Source organism: Saccopteryx leptura, chromosome 3 (genome assembly GCF_036850995.1).
Source record: "Saccopteryx leptura isolate mSacLep1 chromosome 3, mSacLep1_pri_phased_curated, whole genome shotgun sequence".
Taxonomy (NCBI): Eukaryota; Metazoa; Chordata; class Mammalia; order Chiroptera; family Emballonuridae; genus Saccopteryx; species Saccopteryx leptura.
This window is the reverse complement of record NC_089505.1, coordinates 268,853,291-268,868,699: the sequence shown is the minus strand read 5'-3', so window position 1 is coordinate 268,868,699 and position 15,409 is coordinate 268,853,291. Positions and strand designations below refer to the sequence as shown.

General features: G+C 44.9%; 1 protein-coding gene across 1 annotated transcript in view; it reads right to left on the bottom strand.

Moving 5' to 3' along the window:
• LHCGR (luteinizing hormone/choriogonadotropin receptor) overlaps positions 1-15,409 on the bottom strand; it is a 231,427-nt gene that overhangs the window by 57,766 nt on the left and 158,252 nt on the right. Inside the window, exon 6 of the mRNA XM_066372725.1 lies at positions 13,599-13,775. Coding sequence (XP_066228822.1) covers positions 13,599-13,775 — 177 coding nt within the window. The remainder of the gene's footprint in view (positions 1-13,598; positions 13,776-15,409) is intronic.

Genomic DNA, 15,409 nt, shown 5'->3' with positions numbered 1-15,409 from the left:
GAGAGGGGGAGGGGTGGAGAAGCAGATGGGCGCTTCTCCTGTGTGCCCTGGTTGGGAATCAAACCCAGGACTCCTGCATGCCAGGCTGCTGCTCTACCACTGAGCCAACTGGCCAGGGCCTTTTTTTGTTTTTTTACTGCACTGTTATTTGAAATTTACCTTATGAACATTTTTTCTGTTCTACCATTGGACATCCAGTCTTGGGTGGATTCTGTCTTCACTCATCTCTTGCTTCTAGCACCTTTATTCCTTTCCTAGTGCAACTATTTCTGCTGAGTGGTGCCTCCCTGGACAAATCAGACTATTGAGTTTCCTAAACTTGCTTCACACTTTCCTGCCTTCACACTGTCTCCACCATCTGGCACATGCACACTTCTCTGCGTTCAAATTCTGCCCGTGGTTAGAGGTTTCTCTCCGGTGCTGCATACTTTAAGGAAGGTGTTTTCACCGCCAGTTGCATGTGCTTTCTCTCTGGAAGCAGCACAGTGGGGCAGCAAAGAGTAGAGTCTGCCTCCAGGCTGCCTAGGTTCAGATCATCACTTCATTCCATATCCAGAAATGATGATGATCCTAACCCAGAGATTTCTGAGATTAACTAAGAAAATGTTTAGGTCATACTGCTACAGCATCAAGCAGAAGATAAGGGCTCAATAAGTACTTTTAATTCATAGCTGTTTACTGTGAAAAACTCAAGCTACCCCATTTAAACCTAAAACTCTACTTTTTTGCTGGGGGCTGGTGTAGGGTGGGTTCAGTACTCTGCAATACATTCTTCTATTTGTCACAGATCATCTTTAAGTTTATAAAACTATGGCTTGTCCCTGACGCTTGAGTATCTTCTGATTAGATTACTGTCTGTAAAGCCAGTAGGCACGGCCACCATCACAGCCGCCTGACCCATGCAGGTTTGCATTGGATTCAGACAGATAGTAATGAAACAATGGGGCCAAGAACTGGTGGGCCATCATCTTTAATCCTAGCTTGCACCCAGTGGGCAAGAAATACACACACTGGGCTCCAAAAGCCACTTATTCAGTGCTCACAAAGCTACTGACTTATCTGAGTTTCCTAGAATCAAAGGTTTCTAGCTCACCAGACTTATTCACCTCTGTTCCCCATCTCCTTCCTTTTCCCTGCACAAACTCTGCACAAACTGGCTTCTCCCTCAGCACTCCACCATCTTGGCTGCTTCTCTTGGTCTCCTCCATGTGGCCTTTCTCTGCTCTGCTCTCTAATGCTAATCTCAGGAACCGAGAGAGCAAGCTCCCAGTCTGCCTCACTTTATAGTGTAGAAACCAAAACCTTTAATCCAATATATAAACAAGGAAGTCTCGGATACAAAGTCACTTATCTGAGGCATAATGGGACTCCTCATGAGAGTGCACCACCCCACATCAAAAAGGGTGGAAAAGGCTTAGTCCCAAAACCCAGCCCCAGGCTACAAAGATCCTGCCTGCCCACAGCCCACGCCCAACACACATTAATATAATCACGCCCATCTCAAGCAAGAAGGGCATCCAATACCATCACCTGGGCGATGGGCTTCCACCTGGGCAGCGCCATCTTTAACAAAGTGAGCATAATATATTTTGTCTGTCCGAATCAAATGCAAACCTGCACGGGCCAGGTGACTGTGATGGTGGCCGCACCTACTGGCCTTACAAAGGGTAAAAACACTCTCAGTTGGCACCTTTTTTTGGGGGTGGGGGTTCAGGTATCTCTTAAAGGCCTCACCTGATAGCTGTTAAAGAAATAATAAAAACAACATTCCGTTAAATATTTCAACTCTAGGGAGACACTCTGCAGAGTTCACATTTGCTCATCGATTTAAAAGAGTTCAGTCAGTTGGAACTCTGCCGTCAAAAAGTGCAATTTGAGTGACTGTCCTCTAATGCAGCCATTCCAGACAACCCAAGAAGCTTCTGGGAATTTGTGAATTATAATGTGAAACAAGATGTTCAGAAGATTCCTGGATAATGGATTTTCCAAGTCATTTGTGCTACAAGTAAATTAAAAATATAAAGCCTTAGAGGAAAATGGTAAATACATCTAAACTCTCACTCAAAACCCATTTAAAGTTTTTTAAAGACACAAAGCAAAATAAATCCAATCTTTATCCCCTAAACTAGAATTCCTCTAGCAATAATATTACACGACAAGAATAACTCTGGTAAATAAAACTAGATGTTGAGTTCTTCCCGGGGAAATGTCTGTGTCATCTGTAATGATTTCTCAGAAATATTGTTTAGGCAAAGAGATATTACATTGTCAGGGCGGCGACTTTGCAGATACGCTTCAGAGAGCTCTTGTATCACAAGCTTCTGTTTCCAGTCACTTAACAACTTAAAAAAAATTAAAAAAAAAATTTTTTTTTTTTTTAGTGAGCTAGTAAAAGATGGTTTTCAACCACATATTTTGATTAATCTGAGGATGAGGTTGAAGTGCCTGGGATTACTGGCATGGGTGCTTTCTGGCAGATACCAATATGTGTGGTTGCCTGGCTCAGCAATGCCCCTGCTCTGGAAGCATGTCACTGCTGATTGCATGGGGGGGGAAGCATCTCGCCGACTGACCGTGCTCATGTGCTTCTGCCTTGGGACAGGCACTGCGACAGACAGAAGGAGTCTTTGGAGCTGATTCATTGTAAAGGTAGACTCTAGAACAGGGGTCCCCAAACTACGGCCCGCGGGCCGCATGCGGCCCCCTGAGGCCATTTATCCGGCCCCCGCCGCACTTCCGGAAGGGGCACCTCTTTCATTGGTGGTCAGTGAGAGGAGCATAGTTCCCATTGAAATACTGGTCAGTTTGTTGATTTAAATTTACTTGTTCTTTATTTTAAATATTGTATTTGTTCCCGTTTTGTTTTTTTACTTTAAAATAAGATATGTGCAGTGTGCATAGGGATTTGTTCATAGTTTTTTTTATAGTCTGGCCCCCCAACAGTCTGAGGGACAGTGAACTGGCCCCCTGTGTAAAAAGTTTGGAGACCCCTGCTCTAGAAGGAAGTCCCCTGACCTCTTACTGCTAACATGCCAGATTCTCTCTGGATCTCACCCACAGACTTCTACCTCCTTATTCTTCTAGTAAATCCATCCTTATGATTAAATTTGTCAGCATTGATTTCTGTTGCTTGCAGATGAGAAAAGCCTTCATCAGAGCCCTACCCAAGATTTCCAGTGGAAGTGGTCCACTGTCCCGCTGATGTTCCATAACACAGACAGGGCATACGCTGGTGGTCAGTGAGAGAGCAGACTTGAATAGGGGTTTCCCAGTGGCTTCTCTAAGCTGGTGCCAAAGGCCAGGACTGACCTTATCAGATAACTGCATTAACCCAGCTGCCCAGTGGTGGGATTCAGCTGGTTTGCACAGGTTCGGCAGAACCAGTACCTAATTTTTTGCTGAGTTCGGTGGACCGGTTGTTAAAACGGCACTTGTTATCAGGGTTCTCTCTAAAGCAGGTGCCTGGGCAGCCGCCCAATGTGGAAATCACAAATTTACATGTTTTTAATGTTTATCTGTAAAACAGCATATTCTAAGCACCCATAGTAATATTTATTCTGTCTAGAGGTGAAAAATTTGCAAGTGAGGACTCCAATCAAGAAGCAATATGGAAATACCTTAAATAACAGTTTTATTGTTTTTTTGTCAGGTATTATTTAATATTTTTTTCATTACTATTTTAAAACATAACATAATCTAGTTTTGTGTACCTCTCTTATTGTTCTTATTTAATTATTAAATGCATGAAATAATAAACTACCTTTTGGTATATTGTTTTTTTATACTTAAAATGGTCACTAGGGCAGAGAACCGGTTGTCAAGTTATTTGAATTGCATCACTGCAGCTGCCCCTAAACAGAGTGAGGCTTAAAAACTACAGCTCAAATGGCACCTCCACCAAGATTTATTACTTTGGCTAGAAGGGATGGCTACCTTCTCTTGAACTCCTATCAGACTTTGTTGTAACCTTTATCTGGCTCTTATCACCTGTTGTTCCCTGTAGTCATTTGAGAACTATAGCTCTCTCTGTCCTATTATCTGCAGACTGTCATTGGATCCTGCATGCTGATCTGTCCCTTTCAGTATTTAGTCCCTGAGTGGTCCACAAGTCTGACCTAAAGGTTTTCTGTTTTGAGCCTGCGGTTTAGGGATGGATGGGGTATGGGGAAAGGCAAGGCCACAGAATGGGGTTTGATGCTCTGACTGGGCAGATAGGAGTGACTTAACTGAACGAGAGAAACAGCCTATAATCAGGTGTTAGGTGGCATGTTTGAGAGGTCGCTCAGCCTGGGCGGAAATGACCAGCATATCAGACTCCAGGCAGTAATAAGCTCTGCTATTTTAGGATTTTAAATTATCTACCTTCATGGTTGAGAAGACCTAGTGGGCCATTTTCTCTAACACCTACCAGGAACAAAACTAGTCCATCAGGCTTGCCCCTTGGATGATAGATACTGACTTCAACTTCATATATGGGCTATGAGGCAGACCAGTAAATGCAGTCTTCTCTGCATCAGATTGTTATAATAATGATTTGTTGTTATGTGAAACCTTTATTTCTGAGTACTTTTGCCTCTTCTGTCTTGTTTACCTTCACCAAAGTCAGACCCATTCAGGAGCAGAAATCATCGCACCCCTTTTACAGAGAGCACAGAGGTTTTATCAGTAGCCTGAACCCACAGCGCAAATTAGGGAAAAGCAACCTGGTGCAGAACTCACGTCTGCCTGGTCTGTGTCCTGTTAATCAATTCAGATAATCTGGGGCTGTGTTGGACCCTAGTCTGTCATTCCAGGGAATCCCCATCCCCTTGGGCTCAGAAATGCTGGCTGCTGATGCTCATGAGGTAGAATTAGGGACCCAAGGGTCATCTCATTTCATCGGAGTCAAGGACAAATTTAACAGCAGCAAGGGATAAAGCCTTCATTCTGAAAGGTGAGTTTTACTTATAAATTGGATGATTCTGAATTTGGCTCGGGGCATTGCAGAACCGTGGTTTGGGGCCACACAGAGCAGCTGTGATTGGTCTGCTGCGAGGAGGGGTTCACTTCCCAGTGAGGCAGAAGCTGGGAGTAAATGAGGACTATGCAGAGAAGCTGCCAGAAGCTGCCCACCAAGTCAGAGAGCCCACCTGCCTGGTGGGTGGGATAATTTTAATTTCCTTCTTTAAAAAAAATAGCTGATGGGAGACTTACTAAAATCTGCATCAAATGTGATTTCTCACACACCAAGGGGTGCTGACAGAACAGAACGCATATGCTCCGTGGAGCCAGCCCTCTGGGGTCTGGAAGCGAGCAGCAGGGCCTTCCTCACCACCGTGACTCAATCGGCTTTTCCATTCTTGTTAGATCAGAGTTTCTCATGGCCAAGGCACCACCTGGTGCAGCTACTCTGGGAGATTATATTTGGGAAAGAAAGCTTTCAGGCCTCATTTTAAGACATGAAAAGAAACCAAGTTGGGGGGCTTGGAAAGAAAATAGAGGTGAGTAAATGAGCAGAACTCGAGCTTTAAATTAATCAGACACTGCTTTTGAAATGAAACAAACAAAATGAGACAAGAAAAACCAAGGACTTATTGCTCTTCAACAGAGGAAGAGCTCCAATGCCGAAGAGGGCTGTGCATGAGCCGTCTGGCTCCACATTTCCACTGAGATTTTGGAAACTCTGTGGCTTACTTTTTAGTGTCCACTAGGGGGCTAGAATTCACTTTCCCTAAAGGATGATTTTTAAACCAATAAAATTTGGTTCTTGCAAAGCTTCCCCCAAGGAGCCGGTTTTTAGGCACTGACATGTTTAAGAAGGGCCTTGAAGGTGTAAGTGGGCAAGATCCACCACTACCTGAGGCCTTTGCTTTTTTATGGGATAGGGAGGTGGGACATGAGCTTTCTGAATTCTGAGATTCTTTTGGTCTGGCCAGCTTTAGGGCCAAACTGTCCTGCTCTCAAGGGTTTGCTAGGCTTCCCTCTGTCCTGTGGGCTCCTACCTGGTGTGCAGGGCTGGAAACACATCACTCTCAATTCAGGCTGCCGTGGTTGTTTTGTTTCGTTTTGTTTTAATGGATCCTGGGCTGTGAATTTATTGTGTTGTTTTTTTTTTTTCTTTCTAATTAGTGAGTTAAATAGACATAAAAATTAAAAGCATCTGGATGGGGTATATTAACATAGGCAAGCTTCTAGTCTTGCTTCTCTGAAGTTGATATGTCTATTATAGCCCGTTCAAGACAGACTGGGGGGTCTGCAAAACCTGGGACCTGGATGTTGACATAACACAGAGAACTCCCTCCAGTACTCATAAGACCCCTTGCTTCCCATTCTCTAGGATGGAGAATTTTAAAGTGGCATGTAGATATGGTACATGCTAAGTAGCATATATGTTTCCTTTTGGTATTGGCTCATTGTTCTTATTCAGCTGTCTACTTAGTTTGAGCATCATGCGTGTAGCTCAATCACCACTTTAATCATACTAACTGAGCAAGTCTGAGAATCTTGAGTTGAATAAGACCTCTTCAATGAGTCTCACTTTAGTACCATGATTCAAAAACAAGGGGCCAGATTTTACCCCTTGGGGCCATTTGGTAAATGTCTAGGGATATTTTTGGTTGTCACTAGTTGGGAGGACAGCACTACTGTCATCTAGTGTGTAGAGACCAGAGATGCTGCTAAGAGTCCCACAGTGGACAAAACAGCCCTCCCCAACAAATGATTTTCTGGCTCCTAATATCAGTTGTGCTTAGGTTGAGAAACCCTGCTCTAGCAGAAGATGCACATATTGAATAAATGGTTACATTGTGGTGGGATAGGTACAAAAATATATGTAAGTACAGAGTATCAAAGCAAGTACATGTCTCTGTCTGTGTTTGTGTGTGGGTGGGAGGGGGTTGGGGAAAGCTTCACGAGGAAGTGATTCCAGATCATGATTTTTTACTTAATGTCTTTGTAATTAACTGTCCAAAAATGACTTTGAAGTTTATTAGCCAAGAACTACATAGTGGAATTTTTTCTTTTTGCACACACTCTGGGTAATTTAAGCAGATATTTTTGATGACTTTATATCTTCCCTTAAAATTTCTCCCAAAGTGAGAGAAGGCATAATAAGAGAAAAGTCTCTTCACCCTATTCTGTGCTTCTCTAGTCTACTATAACCTGTGGTTCTTCCATTGGGACTCTTCTCCCTTTTTTGCTTTAAGGTTCAGCCTCATGACCCTTCGCTTGTGAAGCCTTCTCCTGGAGACTTCAGTCCAGAGTGATCGGGCTATTTTCTGATTTCCTCAGAGCCTTGATGCCTCTTTCCCCATGTGCCTCAGTCTCGTGGGTGTGTTTCCACATAGACTTAGGGCTCCTCGAGGCCAGACCGCGCCCTCCTCCTGTACATCCCTCTACAATGTTGAACACTGTTCTGGACCCTGATTTCACTGCAGGAAGAAGAAGCAGAAAGACATTCAAGAAAGATCCTGGTGACACTGGACTCATGGAAACAGCACATTTTATTCTTCCAAAGTCTCTAGATCATGTCTTATAATAAAGTCTAAAAGTTTAATCTCTGCTCAATAGGAGCTACATGCAAAAAATAAATTGCCATAATTATTATTAGCATTTTCTTACTAACAGATTTTTCAGAAGTTGCTTCTATATCAAGCAGATCAACCTTCCTGTTGTCATAGAGACAAAGATCTTTATATAAGCATGGCAAGGTGAGATGTTTTTTTATCTCCCTTCTAGTTGACTGGAACTAATAAGAAAAGGAAAGGAAAATTTAAAAATCATTCTTTTCTATTATTTTTTTAATTCCCCAATTAAAACAATTGAAAATGTGGGTGGCTATTTTTTTGTATCACATTTTAGATTTGAAATACCTATGTTTTAATAAGATATGGAAGGGACAGAGAGATGTGAACAATTGAACAATGCCATTTTCAAAATTTGCAAGCAGTGGGGCTTGTCAATTATAAGCAATTACAATCCAAAGTCCCCCCACTCCCTGCTCTTTAAACCAAATAGTGAACTTTAATTGAAGGTTTTAAAAGACAGAACTACCAAGCCTTGAAATGATTAATACATAAACTAGCACCTACTGCAGGGTTGACGATGATGAATTCTAAGGTGCTCTGTGGACTTGCCTTCTCCAACCCCCAGAACTGAGAGTACTCCTCTCCTCTCTGCTGAGTCAAATCCTGTGGCTAGAACTTCATACAAGACCATATTTGTCTTCTGGAAGCCTTACCTAATAACTTCAGTTCTCTTCTTTCACAAACTCCTGATAACTTCTTATTCACAATATTTGCCTATCTTATTATTACTGTTTACCATTTCATTCATTCAACGTTAAGAAAAGAGGATTTTAGCATGAACCTGTATACTTTTCCTGTCCTTTGCCTCAATGTTGAATTATACTTTCAACCAACCTCCTTCTTGCCTCAGGACTCAGAAGTCTTCCTGTTCTAAATTTAATTTTAATTCATTTTAGAGAAGAGAGAGAGAGAGAGAGAAAGGGGGAGGAGCAGGAAGCATCAACTCCCATATGTGCCTTGACCAGACAAGTGCAGGTTTCAAACAGGCGACCTCAGCATTCCAGGTTGACGCTTTATCCACTGCGCCACCACAGGTCAGGCAGTCTTCCTGTTCTAAAGTGATCCCTTCCCCTACCATCTGAGATTAATGCTCTCTTCCCGCCCGCATTGAAATCCCACGCCATCACGTATTATTCCTCCCCATCCTCTGTATCAGCAGTGTCTATCTTTCTCTATTGATTTCTTCCCCTATTCCTCTTTAAAGAAAAAATAAACTTTTCTCAGTCCTGTTCATTTTCCACATGTCTCAGAGTTTGGGGTTTTAATTTGATCACAGCTACCTTTTGCAGCAGATAGTTATTGTGGATGTGTGTTTGTGTGGGGTATGGGGACAAAAGGGTATGGCACAAGGAAGTTTAGGACATAATTCTTGCTTTCTGGAAGATATATACTCTGTGGAGAGCAACACCTTGCTTCTCAACCTTCATTGTGCATCAGAAATACCTGGAGAGTTTGTTGAAACATAGACTGCTGGACCACACTCTTAGAGTTTCTGATTCAGCAGATTGGGGCTGGGGCTTGAAAGTGTGCATTTCTAATGTTTCCCAGGTGATGCTGATGCTGCTGGTCGGGGACCACACTTTGAGGAACATTGCCTTAAAGTATCTAACCTCCCATTCATTCTTATACATTGCTTTGGTCATATTGATGTTGAAGTCACCATATCCTGCTGAAAAAGTTATTCTGTTTTGGCCTTTATGTGCTCCACCTCCATAGGGTTCTCATTGAAGAATGAGGTCATTTCTCAATTGTCTGATCCTCAGGAAGTCCGACCTTGTGAGGGGCAGCACGTTTGTTGACCTAAGACAGTGGTCGGCAAACTCATTAGTCAATAGAGCCAAATATCAACAGTACAACGATTGAAATTTCTTTTGAGAGCCAGATTTTTTAAACTTAAACTATATAGGTAGGTATTGATACATTGTTATTAACTAATTAGGGTACTCCTATTTTGTGGAAGAGCCATACTCAAGGGGCCAAAGAGTCGCATGTGGCTCGCAAGCCGTGGTTTGCCGACCACTGAAAGGGGTCTAAATGTCTTGGGGAAGATGCTCCTGGTGTGGATGCCAAGATAGTGCGTGTGAAGGAAGAAAGTCAAGGAGTCTCCAGAATCCTGCAGGGATGGCAAAGAGCTCTAGAGCCAGGACAACTAGCCCGTTTTGGGGAGCAAGACTAGCCAGCTTTAGCATGCTGAGGTACTTATCTCATCTCACACTCTGCCCCCAAACACAGTCAACCCTTAAACTCTTCTGGAGGGGTCCTAGGCTTCTCTGAACTGTGCTGTGGGGCAAAAGAGGAGTTTTGTTTTGTTTTGCTTTGTTCTTCTCGCTCCAGTGTTCTCCAGGGAAGGGGTTTGCTCCTGAGACCGCCATCATGGTAACAGCAGGAGCTGCTCAGGGAAAAGCTGAATCTGAAAGGACCTGGGTCCTGGTCCACCCATTCCTGCCTCCCACAGAGGGCTCTCCACTCAGTGCCAATTTTGAAAAAGATGGGGAAAATTTATATATATATATGGTCTACCAGAAAGTTCTGTCCTTTTTTGGAATAAAACAAAATACAAATTTTTCTTACTGTCAATAAACTTTATTAAATGATATAATTGCCATTATTATTAATGATTTCTTGCCAGCATGAGGGCAATTTGTATATCCCATTTTTGAAAAATATTTTATCTTTTGATGCGAAAAATTGAACCAGTGCTTGTTTAATATCTTCTTCATTTTTGAATTCTTTGCCCTTCAAAAAATTTTGTAAGGACAAAAACAAGTGATAGTCGGAGGGTGCTAAGTCCGGGGAATACGGTGGATGTGACAGACATGCTTCTGTAGCATTTCTTCCTTGTTGAAATTCGTAAAAATTACAGTGGCGTAAAAGAACTTTATCAGTAGCCATGGGTACACTATCGCTTCACACATAAGACTAACGTGAATCAAGTTTGTTTTAGTTAATTTGCTATGTCAGTATGTATACATTAAGTGATAAAAATAGAGAGGCAAGCCCTGGCCGGTTGGCTCAGCGGTAGAGCGTCGGCCTGGTGTGCAGGGGGACCCGGGTTCGATTCCTGGCCAGGGCACATAGGAGAAGCGCCCATTTGCTTCTCTACCCCTCCCTTCCTCTCTGTCTCTCTCTTCCCCTCCCGCAGCCAAGGCTCCATTGGAGCAGAGATGACCCGGGTGCTGGGGATGGCTCCTTGGCCTCTGCCCCAGGCGCTAGAGTGGCTCTGGTCGCGGCAGAGCGACACCCCGGAGGGGCAGAGCATCGCCTCCTGGTGGGCAGAGCGTCGCCCCTGGTGGGCGTTCCGGGTGGATCCTGGTCAGGCGCATGCGGGAGTCTGTCTGACTGTCTCTCCCTGTTTCCAGCTTCAGAAAAGAAAAAAAAAAAAATAGAGAGGCATACATGCTCCAAATAAACATGTGCTTACATGTCGAAACTTGTGATAGAAATGGACAGAACTTTCCGGTAGACCTTATATATACACACACATACACACATGAAGGGGTAATTTTCTTTCTAAGAAAGCAAATAGAAAAAGGTAATTAATAGATGAAGTGTCTTTATTACTCTGTAACTGTGGGACCTTGGGTAGATTGTTCTAGCTCTTTGGATCTGAGACTTGCAGGTCCCCATCTGTATGGGGACCAGGTGAGTAAGAAAGGCTGTTAGTGGCACATTCATTCATAAGAGCAAGATGAGAGGCTTATCAGGGAAGGACAAGGGCTGGGACTTTGAAGGCAGTTCCTTAGATTTGTTGCTTGATTGAAGCAAATTCTATCAGCATGGTCCTCACCTTCAGGGAATTAAGCTGACCAGATAATTAATGGACACTAATTAATATAAAGCCCTCAAACTTTAAACTGTATCTGTCAACCAAAAATATTCCCTGAAGGCCACTATCTTTTCCAGGGGAGAAGTCTAGCACCTCAGGAGGGTGGGGATTCTGCTCAGTGAAGAGGGCCCCTGACAGACTGCTAGGGCCCATGGAAGTGGTGGTGGTAGGGGTGTCTTTTCTCTCCCTGCATGGAATTTCATCACTTCTAATTGTTAGAACATTACCAAAACCTCCACCAGCCAGGTGCCTTTTGGATATTATTACAGTATTACTTTTCTTTTTTAACAACTTTATTGAAATGTAATTCTTTTTTTTCTTTCTATTCAGCAAGAGGAGAGGAGGCAGAGAGAACTCCTGCATGTGACCAGGATCCACCTGGCAAGCCCATTAGGGGGAATGCTTTGTCCATCTGGGGCACTGCTCTGCTACTCAACAACCAAGCTCTTCTTAGCACCTGAGGTGGAGGCCATGGAACCATCCTCAGTGCCTGGGGCCAACTTGCTCCAATTGAACCATGGCTGCAGGAGGGGGGGGGGGGAGAGAGAGAGAGAGAGAGAGAGAGAGAGAGAGAGAGAGAGAGAACCAAGGGGGAAAGGGTGGAGGAGCAGATGGCCACTTCTTCTGTGTGCCCTGACTGGGAATCGAACCCGGGACATCCATGCACCCGGCTGATGCTCTACTTTTGAGCCAACTGGCCAGGGCCTGAAATGTGTAATTATGTAAATTACATGTGTGTTATATGTATTATATGTATATACCATAAAATTTACCCATTCATAGTGTACAATGCAACAGTTTTTAGTATATTTGTGGAGTGGTACAACCATCACCACAATCTAATTTTAGATCACTTTTGTCATCCTCAAAAGCTGTACCGATGAGGCTCTGGCGGAATGGCTCAGCTGTAGAGTGTCGGCTGGGCGTGTAGAAGTCCCAGGTTCGATTCTTGGTCAGGGCACACAGGAGAAGAGCCCATCTGTTTCTCCACCCCTCCCCCTCTTCTTCCCCCCTCTCTCTCTTCCCCTCCTGCAGCCAAGGCTCCATTGGAGCAAAGTTGGCCCAGGCGCTGAGGACGGCTCCATGGCCTCTGCCTCAGGTGCTAGAATGTCTTCCACTGCAAGTGAGCAACGCCCCAGATGGGCAGAGTATTGTCCCTGGTGGGTGGGTGGATCCTAGTTGTGCACATGCAGGAGTCCGTTTGCCTTACTGCTTCTAACTTTGGAAAAATACAAAAAGAAAAAAAAAAGCAAAAAAAAAAAAAAAAAAAAAAGCTGTACCCATGAGCAGTCACCTGGCCTTTAATCCAACCTGGCAGCTTCTAACCTACTTTCTGTGTATCTGGACATTTCATATAAATAGAATCATATTGTGTATGGTACCTTTTTCTAAACTGAAAAAAGGAGACCTGGTGACACTGATGTACTAGTACTAAAGACCCCCTTCTCCTCTTCACCTCATTATTTCAGCAAACTTCCTCCACCTGCTTGCTGATGGATACAATTCCCTTAACCACCTCTGTGAATGCGGTGGGGTGCCTGAAGGGGTTATGGTGTGCTGGAGGTGGGACACAGGCCTTTGGTTGATTAGGCTTTGATTGACATGCCAGTACCTGGGGACGGGTGGAGCAGTGGCTTGCAGCTCACTAAAGTGTATGTGAGCCCTGGTTGGGGGAAGCAGCTCTCCAGCAGTCAGGGTTGAGTGACCAGGTCACCCTGGCCATGGAGCCTGAACATCTCATTCCTAGAGGAGCACAGCATGCCAGAGGTCACGGTAACTTTCACCAACCGGCAGGCCCAAGGCTCACAGAGCATGCAACATTTCTCCCAGCAGGGACAGCTGCTGATGGAGGAGCATCACACACAGCAACATACCCTGTCCCCTTCCAGGAGCGGGAGGGAGCGAGGTCTTTCCCTGTAGCTTCTGGGCAGTTCAGCACTGCCTATCGTGACCCCAACCACGGAGAAAGAGGGGACGTGGGGCCGCCAGGGGCTGGAGGGGGAGCCAGCAGGTGGGGCCCAAATCCAAGGTGCGGCACAAGATGGTAAAGACAGATCCCATGTTTTGGCTTCTCATCACCCTAGGTGGTAAGTTTGATAGGGCGAATGGTCTTTCTCCAAGTTTCCCGGTAAAGGGGACCAAAGACTAGGGAGGCAAGGTGGCCGGGAGCGCGGGAGGGGCCCAGGTCCAGGGCGCTGCGTACTCACAGTCGGGTGACGCCGGCCAGCGGGCCGGGGCAGCGCAGGGCGCCGTCGGGCGGGCAGCTGCAGGGCTCCGGGCAGTGCGCCCCGCTTAGCGCCCGTGGCAGCGCCGGCGGCGGCAGCAACAGCAGAGCCAGCAGCGGCCAGAACACCATGGCCGGAGAGCATGAGTGCCGGCTCTGGCTGCTGGGCGGGTGCCCTTGACAGCTCTGGAGTGCGGCCCGCGCCCCTCTCCCCGCCCCTTGGCCTGTTCTCCCACCTCCTCCCGAACCCGCCCGTCGCTTGCCATCCCTCCCCCACCTAAGGCGCCCCCCGACGCCAAGCTTCTGCTCTGCGCCGAGGTGGGGCAGTGTCAAGCGACCCCATCACGCCCTGATTGCTGCCTTCCATGGACTGTACTGTCCCATACATCTGCGAATCAGCCCTAGCTCTAGGAGGGGGAGTGTGGTAATGGTGCATGCTTTGAATTAGGGGTGGGGGATTCTGAATTCTCTTCCTGGCTCCGTTGTAACTATGAGTGTGAAGTTGAGTGAGTTGTGTCACTTTCTCTAATCTGCTGGGAGGGGGCAGACAGATACTTGGACACTTTCCACACCCACATCGGAAGGGGTGAAAATGCACAGCTGAGAAGCTTCTTCTCTCCTTCAGTCTCAGCCCTAAATTCTTTCTCCTCCTTCGCTGCTGGTCTCCCTCCACACTACAAGCAGTCTCTGTGCACCCAACTTCTCCAGTACTGTCCCAGTATTCTCTTGGCGCTTTCCTCCTTATATTGTAGCGATCTGAGTCTGTGCTAATCTCCACTCCAGATTGTGAGGTACTAGAGAGAGCAAAATCCAGTTCAGATTTAGTTTTGTATTCCTTCTGGCTTCTACATGTAGATTTATTGAAGGAATGAAACTGCTCTAATAGTACACAGCAGTTATTCCAATGGGAGGCCCAGTATGGGCTGGATCTGTGACAGGCGCTTTCACTCACTTCTTGTCGCAGCTTCACTGTAAACCAGCAGGTGATACACCAGAAAAATGATGTCCTGAGAGGTTATGTGAGTTTCCCAAAGTCACATGCTTGTAAGTAGCAGAAACCTGTTTAAACTTGTATTTATCACCCATTTAATTTCACCAATGCAAAAAAATTACTATATGATCTATATATCAAGGACTTGAAAAGCAGGCAAATTTTATGTTAAACCTAGGAAATCCATAATTTCTCCTATTTAATTTAATCATTAAAACACTTTTTCTACCTTCCTTCCAAGGACTCTATTTGGACTCTGGAAATCCTAGAAGTCTTTCTGAAAGAGGTGGGCTTAGAGAGCTGGGAAAGTATCTAAGACTTTACAGACAGGAAGTAAACACAGATTCCTTTTACTGTTTTGAAGCCACCTCTCGTGGAGAGACTGGCTCAGTCACTAGTCTCTATTAAGTCTCTTGGGAGCTCTTGCCCAAGGAAGGTAGATTTTTAAAAAAGGTTATTAAATAAATCATTTGGCTTTGCTGGATGATAACATTGTGCTAGATGGCATGAAAACAGAGCTTGTGTCTATATACTATTGTCTTCCTGTTCTGGATCCCTGTCTCCAACTGCTTACTCTTCATCCTCCTATACCTCTGTCCTTGCTGTTCCCTGACCTGGAATGATTTTTTTCCTTCTTCCCCCCCCCCCCATAGTACATTAGGTAAACTTCTAGTTGTCCTTTATAACTCAGCCCAATGTCATTTACTCTGTAAAGCCTTCTCTGATTCAACTGAACCGAGTAGTTGTGACCAGAGCACCCTATTCTATAGCCGGTAATATAACACACTGTAATTATGGCTTTA